The sequence below is a fragment of the Prionailurus bengalensis genome, chromosome E4, assembly GCF_016509475.1.
Source record: "Prionailurus bengalensis isolate Pbe53 chromosome E4, Fcat_Pben_1.1_paternal_pri, whole genome shotgun sequence".
Taxonomy (NCBI): domain Eukaryota; kingdom Metazoa; phylum Chordata; class Mammalia; order Carnivora; family Felidae; genus Prionailurus; species Prionailurus bengalensis.
This window is the reverse complement of record NC_057360.1, coordinates 25187678-25200216: the sequence shown is the minus strand read 5'-3', so window position 1 is coordinate 25200216 and position 12539 is coordinate 25187678. Positions and strand designations below refer to the sequence as shown.

Sequence of the window (12539 nt, the reverse complement as noted above, 5' to 3'; positions counted from 1 at the left end):
CTGTGACATAATAAAGAATATTGAACTACCATATGCTTAAAATAGGTGAATTGCATAGTATTGAATAGCATCTCAATAAAGATTAGTATTACTAAAAGATTATTGCTATTAAAAATCCAGAGTCACAGAGTCCAGGTTAAGAATGCCAATATGGAGTTACATCTCTGTTCATTTTTTTCCTTTGAGCTGAAAACCAATATGCATTCACCAAAGGGCTGAGCCAGGAGACAACTGAGCACAACTACTCTCAAAACTGTCCCTTCCTGTGACCTAAAGGGTTCTCTGAAACGCAGCTTATGCATAGGACTTTTCTCCCCTCAAGAGATATCCTTCTACTAGTAGGCACTTAGTCTCAGAAATTAACCTATAAAAGGGAAGAGTCTTTGTCATGGGGACTAGCAATCTGTCCAACTTCTAGTCATGGCCTGCTTCCTTCTCTGAAGATCTATGGACTTTGATGCAAAAATAAACTTGTGCTTTTCTACCAGCCCCACCGACATACCCACACAACCAGAATTTCCAGGAGTGATTCTCATACCTATAACTTGGTTGTATTCCTTTACATGGAATGCAAAGGACTGTTCTTCCTCACCATGGAGAGAACTTTCTCAGGCCCACGATGGAGAGCAACGCTTCAAGACCCAAATTCCATTCTCCTTCCTTCATGAACGTTCCCCAATGTAGCAGTATTCTGGCTGTCTACAATCCATTTCCTCTTTCCTGGTAAGGACAACTGTAACATTGTCATTTATAATAAAAACTATAAATTTGGTCTTCCATTTCTGGCACAGAGCTCCTAAAACTCTTGACATTTCCGAAGAGATGAGAGCAATGAATGTCTTTTGTTATGTTAATGAGGTGACTAGCTTTTCGAAAGCATCTTAGGATAGGGGCTGGTTGCCAAGAGAATCAATCATGTGATTAGAAGGTTGAAACTTTCAGTTCCATCCCCAACCTTCTCCAAAATTGAATCAATTACCAATGGCCAGTGATTTGATCAATAGTGCCTATGTAGGGGCACCTGGGTGGCTCAGTTGGTTAAGTGTCCAGTCTGCTCAGGTCATGATCTCACAATTCGTGGGTTCGAGCCCCATGTCAAGCTCTGTGCTGACAGCTCAGAGCCTGGAGCCTGCTTTGGATTCTGTGTCTCCCTCTCTCTCTGCCCCTCCCCCACTCACACTCTGTCTCTCTCTCTCTCAAAAATAAACATTAAAAAAAAAAAATACTGCCTATGTAATGAAGCCTCCATAAAAACCCAAAAAGGAGGGCGGGCAGAGGGTTTCCAGCTGGTAAATATGGAGATTTGGGGAGAGCATACACTTGTGCTCAGAAAGGACATGGAAATTATGAGCCCTTTCCCCATCCCTTGCCCTATGCATCTTTTCCACCTGGTTGTTCCCAAGTTATAGCTTTTTATAATAAGCCAGTGATCTAGTAAGTAAAATGTTTCTTTGAGTTCTATAAGCTGTTGTAGCAAATTAATCAAATCCAAGGAGGGGATCAAAGGAACCTCTGGTTTATAGCCAATGGGTCAGAAGCACAGGTAATAGGATCTGATGTAACATCTGAAGTGGGGGTGGGGCGGGGAGGGCAGACTTCTATGACTGAACCCTTAACCTGTGAAATTTGATGCTATCTCTGGGGAGATAGTGTCTGTCAGAATTGAGTTAAACTGTAGGACACCCAGCTGGCATCAGAGAACTATTCCTTCTTAGTGAGGGGAACACCTCCCACACAGTGGAATTGGTACTAGAACATTTCAGCACCATGACAAGAAGGTAAGGGGAACCTTTCTGGGAAGGTTTCTCCAAGTCCACTCAGGAACCTGTGATAAGGCTCCAATGTCAGCACCAAGGATGGAACGTGTGGCCAGTCTGATCAATTACAGTGTACTGTATCCCCCCAAGCTCTTTTCTCCACATCACTGAGTTTCAAACTTGAATTGTAGTGAACACAATACGATGAGGAACCCCAACATATATATTTTTTTAAACAAAGCAGAGTTGAAGGGAGTAAACGTCTCCAAATCCAACCCTCTTTGCCTGCAGGTAGATAAGCACTGAGCTCTGCGCTGTGGGAAAAACAAAGAAATAGGACAAGGTACCTGCCTTGAGCACCTCGCAGTGGAATGAGGGGGCAAGAAAGAAAAGCATAAAAAGTAATGGTGATTAAATAACACTGTACAACAATAAAAGAAACGCCACAGAGCCCTTGCCACTTATCAGACAAGTGTTAGAGGACTTCGGGCCAGCAGTGAACCTTGGCTGTCTCTCCCTTCTTCTAAGGCCTCCTCCTTGTCTAAGACTGCTCAAGTGTCAACCTCCCCCAGGAAGACTTTTCAGAAATGCTCTCCTGCCTCATCATGTCCACACACTCACCCCTCTGCCCAGATCAGAGTCTTTCCCTCCCTCAGTGTTTCATACCTTTGTACCAGCATACATATTTTTAAAGGTAAATGTCTTCCCCACAATTCATTGGAGAGGCTGTGAGTTTAAGGGCATGTAGTAGAGGCTATGATGCTCTCCCTCCACCATTCCAGTGAGACTCTTCCCCACCCCCTTTCTTTCCATAGCTTCTACCACAGGTGTCAGCCCTGTATGACCATCAAGGCTCTCCCTGCCTTCTCCCTGGGTGGCTCCCCAAGTATATTTCCTGCACCTCAAATCCAGTTTTAGCATCTGTTTCTTAGCAAACCCTAACACACTATTATAAGGCATTGCTTTGTACTTCTACATATATTTAAACAGTAGTTTATTCATTTAACATGTTGGTTTATTGGTTGACAATATCAAGCCTGATGTTCTATAACTTTTGGGTACTGAAATACTTAATTTTGCATGTATTAAAGTATGACTTTGAAAAAAGTTACATCCCATTAGGATATATTCTTGTTGACATTCTTAGACAGACATAACTAGGACTTTTCCCTTCCTTTTTTGCAGGAAAACATAGAGTAGTGGTTAAAAGTATCATCTCCCGCACTACTTGAAACCAAATCACAGCTCAACTACTCATGGGCACTGTGGCCTTTGGCAAATTACTCAAACTCATTAAAATACTTTTTTTTTTTTTTTTCTGATCTTTAGAATGGGATGGTGCTGAGGCACCTGGATGGCTCAGTTGGTTAAGCGTGGTACTTAGGCTTAAACAGGACTTCAGCTGAGGTCATGATCTCACCGTTTGTGAGTTCCAGCCCCGCATTGGGCTCTGCACTGACAGCGTGGAGCCTGCTTGGGATTCTCTCTCTCTTCCTCTCTCTCTCTCTCTGCCCCTCCTCCACTTGCACTCCCTCCCTCTCAAAATAAATAAACTTAAAAAAATAGAATGGGATGATGGTTCCTCAACTGTAAAATATGACTTTAAAAAATAGTACTCACGACAAAGGATTGTTTTATGAATTGATTAATGAATTAATTTCTGGAGCCGCATGCAATGAAAGTACTTCCATAATGAGTTTAAAAGCATTTAAAATGCAAACTAGAAAGCCCTAAGGGAAATTTATTTTCCCTAAATGAATTAAGCATAGGCCATTGTCTTTTATGCAAAATTGAGGATAACTCACATTAACAAGAGAAACCTGAGGACTTGTCTATGTTTCTGATGTATTAGCACAGCATGTAACACTAGAAAGTAAACTCTTGACATTCCTACAAGTAGAGATATTTTGTTTAAAAATAATTATCCCGTTCAAAACTTTTTCAGTTGTTCTCCAGAATACGCAGGAAAGCTATCGCTTTAGAAACGAATCCAATTTTAATATCCGTTCATTACCTTTGAACATGAGGGCATGCGGGGTTGGGGCAGCAGCACCAGCCTGAAAAGCACAGACGGGATCCCCGACTGGCAGGCAGGGTTCTCAGCACACTTCGGAACCGGCAGCCCAAATTTCAAAGCCCACAACCACGAAGTACCTGTTGCTGCCGAGCCCTGGACAGAAGTTACAGCGAACAGGAGCCCAGGAGGCATCCGCAAGCGGTACGACCCGCGCAGAAGGGGAAGGGAGAGTTTGCCCCGCGGAATTTGGGCGCGCGTAAGCACGCGCCGCGGCTCGGGAGGCGCAAGCTCGGAAGCTCGCAGTCCGGGCGCCTCGCCCACACCCCCAGGTAACGCGGAGGGAGGCTAAACTGCACGTGCGCTCAGCGTCTGGGGCGTGCGGGGCGCGCGGCTCTGCGCGGGCGCGTAGGCACGTGGTGCGGGGCGGCGCGGCAGCGGAGGAGAGAAAGGCCTCGGCGGGGGCGCGGGGCGGCGCGCGGCACTGCGGCGAGCGGCAGCAGCGGCGGCGGCGGCCCACACGCGACCGAGGCGGACCCGGGCTTATCCGGTGAGCGCGGCCCGCGCGGGGCGGACGGACGGAGGGAAACCTGCAGCCCACCCGGGGATGGGGTCAGGAGGGCAGAGGGGCGGGGGGACGGGGACGGCCGGGAGGAGAGGGGAAGGCAGAAAAGCTGGGACGTGGGGCTAGAGGAAGTGCGAAAGCGACGCGCTCCAGGCCTGGGGCAGGGGTCTGCACAGATGGACCACTCTCCTGGATTCTTCCCGGACTGCATAGCCTTCTCCAAGGACCCTTCAGTGAGCTGAGTCAGCTGTGGAGTGGAGCAGACTTTATCATTGCATTTGACCGAATGCCTTCATTTTATGGGAACTTGGTTATTTTTCTGCGTTTTGGTTTTGTTTCTTTCGTTTCTCCATTTCTTTTCTTCTTTTGCGCATATTTCTCGAGTCATTCACCATGCCCAGAGTTGCATCCTCCGTCTCGCCCAGAGATTTTTTTTTTTTTAACTTTGCCCTTTTCCGAGGATTTGACTTGAATTCTTTGTACTAAGTGTTGGTGGATAGAGATACAAGATTTCAAGAGTAATACCCTCTCCCCAGCATCTCTATTAACACTCTAAATTCGCATTGAGCCCTAGGGTGGAGAACATTCTAACCACTTGCTTTTGATACAAGCTACAAAGAATGCCAAAGCTTGACGTTAACAAGTTTATTTAAAATTTGAATGTACAAAATATCAATCATTACCTATTACAGTTTTTATGATCTTTTGCCCCCATCTCTTCCTGGAAATTCAGCATTCACAAAGTCAGCAAATTTTGGTCTTTTCCTGTACTGCTCTGTGCAGAGACAGATTTTTTTGAAGCTGTTCCTGCTCCCTGGTGGCTGACGCTGTAGAAGAGGAGCCAAAACCACCCTGCTAATAACATGTAACATTTTTAAGGAAAAGCAAGTGTTTGAGGGAATTTCGAGGAGTAAGAAATTGTCTTCCTCTTGGGAGATCAGGGAATGTTCTTTAACTTGTACAGTGGGTTTTAAAAGTTGTCTAGACTCAAGGGGCTGAAGTGGGAGATAGTCATTCCAGATGGGAGAACCTAAAGAAGCAGGCCAGATGGGAGAAGGTGGGTAGGAGCAACAGGGAACACTTGAGCTAGTGCCCTTCAGGCATGAAGAGATTTATACAGAGCCCTGGACCAGGAAGTTTGGCATTTCTCCTACTGAAGCCAGGGGAAGTCATTAGCATTTTCTGAGCTGGGCCAAGGCAGGCTTAGAAATGTCTGTGCATCCAGGAGATTAACCTGGAAGCCTATGTGGATTGGAGGAGGAGAGTGGGGATTAAGGTAGGAATTCCTGACTCTGACCCCACATCCCTACAGGTTCTATGTTTTTGAGATTTTGTAACCAAATTGCATTTACGTGCACTTAATTTTGTTTCTTTCAATCAAAGCCATATATAAAACTACCCATCCAAGCTCTTGATGATCCTAAGAGTATCTGTAACTGCCCTAAGTGTGAAATAAATGTAACTAAAAGCTCAGAATACAGAAGTCTAGTGTGAACAGCCTAGCACTGTTTGGATTAGACTTTTGGTGCTGACCCTAGCTCTTGAGACTGTTATCATTTGAGCCTTCTTGAGTCCCTTTGGGCCTCTTAGACCTGGGGTTGTGCCCGTTGGTCTAGATAAGAGGTAATAAAGGGTAAGTTATGAGAGAGGCAGTAAGGGGGCAGGGAAGGAAGATAAGAGGCAAGAATACTTGCTAATGTCCTGTAGCCATCTGGTGCGACTTCATACTATACTTGCTATGTGCCGGGCGCCGTTGTTAATCACTCTACAAGAATTCATTTAATTCTCAACAACCTATGAAATATGACTACTGTTATTAACAGGAGTGAACACCGAAGCACAGAGAAGGTAAATAACACTTCCAGGCTCACCCCACTGGGAACTGGTGGAGCCAGGATGCAGACCCATGATGTCTGACTCCAGAGCTGATGCTCCACCTCCTCCACTGTAAGGACTAAAGGAAGCAATCATAGGGGACAGGTGGCAGGTTCAGTCTGAGGTGTCCTGAGTTCAATGCTTGCAGGAGTGCCCGGTGGAGATACGCAGCAGGCATAGTGTCCGTCTCCTTTAATGCACAGACATTCCTCTGGGATAGATGGGCCTATGTTATTGGCCTTGTGTTTTCCCCATGGGCCAGGTGATTACATTTGTCTCAAAATGCCCAACAGGATATTGGTCTCATCTTCAAACTAGGACAAGGCAGAAAAATCCTAGTATCCCGTATATCACGTAAGGTTCCCCTTTATTGCCCTTCAATACAGAACAAAACTACCTGAAGGATTTGGGCTTAATTTCAGGAGCAAGTCTTGGTAGGGACGTATCTGTAAGGGGAGGGATCACGTTGACTTCCTATAAAAGCAGTAAATTTTGCCACAGTGTGCCCTTTCATGTCTTTGTCTTTGTTTTGTCCTGTTTCTGGCTTGAAGGGCTCACCTGAGCCAGAACTCTTGGGGGAGACAGAAAAAGTAAAAGATATGATCTTTGTAATCTGTAAAGTTTATGCTCCTATTTGGGGAAATGAGGTTAACAGTTATAAAGAGCAAACAAAATGAAACAGTTGATAATTGTTACGTTGTGTGGGTCAACTTTAAGTCTAGTGGACACTGGGCTTTTTAATGTGCCAGTGACCTCAGACCTGTAATATACCCCAACTTGTCCATTACCTATAGACATCACTGTGTTTGCTGTAAACCAACCATGTTTTGTCTAATTGTCACCAAATACGATTTGGTTATATTTTATTTTCTTCGATTTTTAAGACTTTGCATTCATGGCTTCGCATTTTTGTGTCTTACAGTTCAAAAAATAACAGTTCTGTAACTAGGTAAGTGGAAAAGCTGAGAGTTGAGCCAGGCAGTCAGCCTGTGGAATCCAAGCTATTAACCACGATACTCTCTTGCCTCTCATTGGCTGTTTTCGACAGCCTCTTGGCTTTTTTACACTGGTGCAGACAGGTGTATTCTCTGCCAGATGGGGAGGGATCCTTTTGGCCCACATAAGTGGGGTCAGGTTGATTTTCTCAGCCATGATCACCCTGTCTGTGGAAGTCATTATCCAGCTACAATTTGAACACCTCATTCAATTACCTACATATTCATCACTTTTTAATTGAACACAAGATGTCTTACCAGGTAACTCAGTGCAGGAGAAGCAAAGGCAAATGAACTGTATTCCTCGTCCTAGGGAGCTTGGTCTAGTGGGGGAGAGATGAATAAACAATTATGATACAGTGTACATGGTCTACTAGAGCTAGGAAAACAGGGCAAAACTAGTCAAAATTAGAATTTTCAAACATAGGTAAATCTGAAGATCGTTAAGTAGATCACACAGAAGCCTTAAGACTGTAAGTGCTGGTTTTAGGTGAGCTTCTCCTTAAAAGAATGAAGATATGGAAAAACAAAAGAATGTCTCTTTTCTCCTGACCATATTTCAATTTAAGTAATAGTATTTATGTATATATAATATATTATTTATATTATATATATTATATATTATATATATTATGTATTATAATTATATATGCTATATATTATGTATATTACATATATTATAACTATGTATTAGATATTATATGATTTATAATTATAATTTATATAATATATAATTATATTATATAATTACATATATAATTATAGATTATATATTATATAAATATATATAATATATAATATATAATATAATTATATATTATATATTACATATGTTATATATTTTATATATGTAATGTATTATGTGTAAAATGTATATATGTTATATATAATACATAATATATAAAAATATATATATATATAAAAATATATATTGTATATTATATATAATACGTTATGTATATAATATAGGATAATATATATAATTTTATACATATGTTTTATGTTATATGTGTATAAAATTACTATTACTTAAATTGAAATATGGTCAGGAGAAAGAGATATATATATGTGTGTGTATATATATATATATATGTGTATATATATATATATATATGATCTCCTTGAGTTAAATTGATGTTCTTTCTTGGGCCTGCTGTCATGTACCCCCTCTCTGCGAGGTTTCAGGCTGCCTGAATCACCTGTATAGACAAAGTGGGAGGCCTTTCTGATAGTATTTTCCTGGAACACTTGTCACCCCCCCCCCGGCTCCTGTCTTTAAAAATAATCTCCTTGTCTGCAAAATTAAGCTCTACATTTTACATTTTCTTCATTTGCTCTGTGTGTTTGTGTACTTGTAAGCATTTTTCACAATTTTAAACTGGGAATGGACTTTGCCTGGGAGTTTGATCATTAATTGGCATTCCTTGAAGAAGGAGAGGAATTATATTGTATGTTTTGCAGACATTTTTCAGCAGCTCAATGGCCTCCCGGAAGAAGAAACTTCAAGGTCTTGTTGCTGCAACCATCACGCCAATGACTGAGCATGGGTAACTATCACTTGGGACCTAAGGGGATCTGTTCTCATTCCAGCAACATGGACAGAAATCCTCTACACTAGCAGTCACTTAGACTGTACACCTCTGTGGTACTGTTGCCAAATGGCAGCTTCTGTCAGTCATCCCCCCCTGCATGGTCTCTGACCCCAAGTCAGAGAAGAGGTCTCTGTGTCACAGACTGAACAGGAAGAGAGAAGGTACAGTGTGGCATCTTGCCCTTCTCCCAGCATCTGTAGCTCCAGAAAGTAAATTCTCTTTGAATTTCATCAGAGCCCTGGTTTTCCCAAATAAGGCCAATGGAACTGGATGAGGAGAATCTCATTTTAGCAGCATTTGCTATTAGCACTGACCTGGCCCCTCTAGATCCTGTCCCTGGAAAGCTGCATGATTCCACCCCAGGCTATTCATAGATGTGATTAAAATGCCCTCCCTTGAGGAAAGTGGGGAAGTTAGCTGCAAGGTGGACCCCTTAGTATGTTTGTAATCACATTTCAGCATTGGTTAAATGTTGGCAGCCTGCAGGAATTCGAGGTAACAACAGATGATTGCTGAGAACTCCTTACCCAAACAAGTATTTTAGCTCCTAGATGAATGTTATGGCAGGCCCTTTGCTCGGTCCTAGCAGATAACGGTCACGTGCTGTAGGTGTCCACATGCAACGTGTAACTCCTCCCCGGACATTGGCATTAACCAAAAAGGGATTTATCCACCTGGATCTAAATGCTTTTGACCTGTTAGAGGGGTCAGTCTGCCCAAAACAGTCAAAATTCTGGATTCTTAAAGCTTCTCCTTTCTTTCTCTATAAAATGCAATGGTAATTCACCTGCATGGTGGACTTACAGGTGTTCAAGTGAGGTCATCCAGATGATGGTGCTCAGCACAGGGTCACTATGCACTTAGGTCAATAAGTTTGTTTGAACCACTGTTGTGGCATCAGATGGGGATGAAAAGATGATGGGGCATTTAAGATATTTTTATGCACGACATTTTATTTTTTTGGTCTTATGTTGCTGAATTTGTAAACCTTAGCCCTTCCCCTTTAAAAAAGGTGAAATTTCTTAGGACTTTGTATTCTCATTCAGAGCTGGCCATATCACAGTTTTCCCTCAGATTATTGGAGTTCAAAACCTCCGTCTTCTCAGTTTCCTGAAAAATCATGTCTTTAACTAGGTCTAAATCAAATTCTTGCTGAGATGGCATTTAGATTACTCAGTGATTCATAGCAGTTTTTTTTTCTGTTGCTTCTCCATTTCCACAAGTTCGAAGAAAGACCGAAGTCAGCTCTTTGTGTGTTAGCCACTGTTGGCCCCATAAAACAGATAAATCATGTGACTGCATGAGCAGGCAGGATTCACTTCCTGTTATTGACTAGGATCCTGTTTGCAAGCTCAGAACACGACTACTGGTTGATGCTGCTTTAACCTTTTTCATCAGACCCCTCAGCCTAGAAGGGACCTCTTGAACAGTCTCATTTGTTCCTTTGGGACTCACTGGAGTGTCAATGTGTTCTTCCTCCCCATTCCACTGTTTTCCCAGGACACCAAGCCCCATATATTAGAGATAAAGGACTCTGCTTTTCTGGATCCTTCTCCACTCCCCAGTATCTCTGGCCCTGCTGTCTCCATTTCTCTATTTCTTCCTCTTCTTCAATTCTTTTCCTTTCTAGAACCTTCACTTTCCTGATGTGTGAAATTGGGGGTGCCTGGGTGGCTCATTCAGTTAGGTGTCCAGCTCTTGGTTTCAGCCCAGGTTGTAAACTCACAGTTTGTGAAATTGAGCCCTACATCAGGCTTTGTTCTGACAGTGTAGAGCCTACTTGGGATTCTTTCTCTCCCTCTGCCCTTCCCTGCTCGCTTACATGTGCATGCTCTCCCTCTCAAAAAAATAAAATAAAAAGAAAAAAAATTTTTAAGAATTAAGTTAAATTAAGGAGAGCATGGGTGGCTTAGTTGGTTAAGTTCCGACTCTTGATTTTGGCTCAGGTAATGACGTCAGGGTTCGTGAGTTTGAGCCTCGTGTGGGGCTCTGGGCTGATAGCTCAGAGCCTGCTTGGGATTCTGTCTCTCCCTCTCTTTCTGCCCCTCCCCCTGCTTGTGCTCACTCTCACTCTCTCCCTCAAAATAAATACATAAACTTAAAAAAATATTAAAATGTATGTCAGGGCATAGCACATAGTAAGCATATAAGTTATATTAGTTCCACTGTCTTCTTCTGCCTGCCCCATCCAAGCTTTCCTGTAGGTACAAGGCAAGATTGGAGCACCCACCGAGGACAGGTGGGCATTTGCCTGCTTGCCTACAGGGGAATGTGAACTTCTGACATGTTTCCAGGAGATAAAAAAAAAAAAAGGGTCATGTGGAATCAAATACCTGGAAATTCTGCCTGGTGACCTGACATCATGGGTGTTTCCCTAACCTGGCTCATAAAGTAAGCCACAGTCTCCATGAGTGAGAGTGGTTGAAAAAGAACTCTTCCCTGCATCCTTTTTTCTTCATAAGTCTAAGAAATACTCTGATTCAATGCTGAATGTAAGTTAAAGTTATGGAATGGGGAAGTTCTCAGAAAGAACATGGTTAGGTAGGTTTTAGTTAGAATGTCTGGGTTCTTGACCCTCCCCCCCAGCTTTACCACCAACTAGCTGTCTGACCCCAAGGAGGTCTTGTCACATGTTAAGAGTTCTCTTTCATATTCTGTAAAGAGAGGGAGTTCAGCCATATCCTCTCCAAAGCCCATTAAAATTCAAAGAGTCTTCTCTGGTGTTAGGTCATGAGGGATACTGCAGTGGTCCTGTAAGAATGTGTAAAAGCACCTGTAACCCCAGTCCAGCCTGCACACTGTAGCACAGTGAGCTTCCTCATAAATAAATCTGATTACGTCCTCTTTAAGAATCTCTGCTGACTCCCTTTTGTCTAAGCCTTACTGCTTATCCACAGACTATTTGCTCTACATCCCATGGGAACTTGCTAGGAATGCAGAATCTCAGGCCCTACTACATACCAACTGAATCAGGACAGGCATTTTAACTATCCCTGGATGATTCTTTAGCACATTAAAGTCCGAGATGAACTGATCTAAGTTCAAGCTCAGACTCTCTTGGATACCTCTCCTGCTACATTTCTGGTCCCTCAAACACCTCATAGTTTTTTCCCTCAGTGCCTTTACTCATTCTGTTTCCTCTGCCTTTTTCTACCACCATCCTCCCCTCCCTCTACTCCATGTGAGCACTTCTACTCATCCATCAAAACCATCCTCTGGTGCTTCTTCCCCATTTTCCGTAAAAAGAATGATAGAGTCCTTCCCCTGGGATTCCATGTCAGCCTGTGTACATCTTTACACATTACATCAGCCTGTGCATGCCTTTTACGATACTCATTACCTCCAGGCTTGCAGCTGCTTCACCTTATTCCACAGATATTTATTGAGTACCAGGCAATCCGCAAAGACTGAGCGTGTTTTTTATTCATCATTCTGTCTTCAGCCTGTAGCACAGTGAATGGTACATTTTGTTATTTCACTAGGAAAAGAAGCTAACACTGATGAGCTAAATACTAGGTGTCAGTCATCATGTCGGGCATTTTAATGTACATGTTCCAATTTTTTTTAATGTTTATTTATTCTGGGGAAGAGAGAGATAGCATGATCAGGGGAGGGGCAGAAAGAGAGAGAGAGAGAGAGAGAGAGAGAGAGAGAGAGAGAGAGAATCCCAAGGAGGCTTCACGCTTAGGAAAGAGCCCAATGCAGGGCTCAATCATGACCTGAGCTGAAATTGAGTCAGAT

At 42.9% G+C, this 12539-nt stretch overlaps 1 protein-coding gene across 4 annotated transcripts in view; it reads left to right on the top strand.

Annotated features, from left to right (window-relative positions):
• Nucleotides 1-3813: 3813 nt before the first annotated feature.
• NPL (N-acetylneuraminate pyruvate lyase) overlaps nucleotides 3814-12539 on the top strand; it is a 38091-nt gene continuing 29365 nt past the window's right edge. The window contains exons 1-2 of one of the 4 annotated variants that reach the window (XM_043569405.1): nucleotides 3814-4103; nucleotides 8668-8753. In XM_043569405.1, coding sequence (XP_043425340.1) covers nucleotides 8686-8753 — 68 coding nt within the window. In that variant the 5' untranslated portion in view covers nucleotides 3814-4103; nucleotides 8668-8685. Of the gene's footprint in view, nucleotides 4104-4195; nucleotides 4322-8667; nucleotides 8754-12154; nucleotides 12259-12539 lie in introns of those variants that run through there. The other 3 variants (XM_043569408.1, XM_043569407.1, XM_043569406.1) reach the window with 3 other exon arrangements.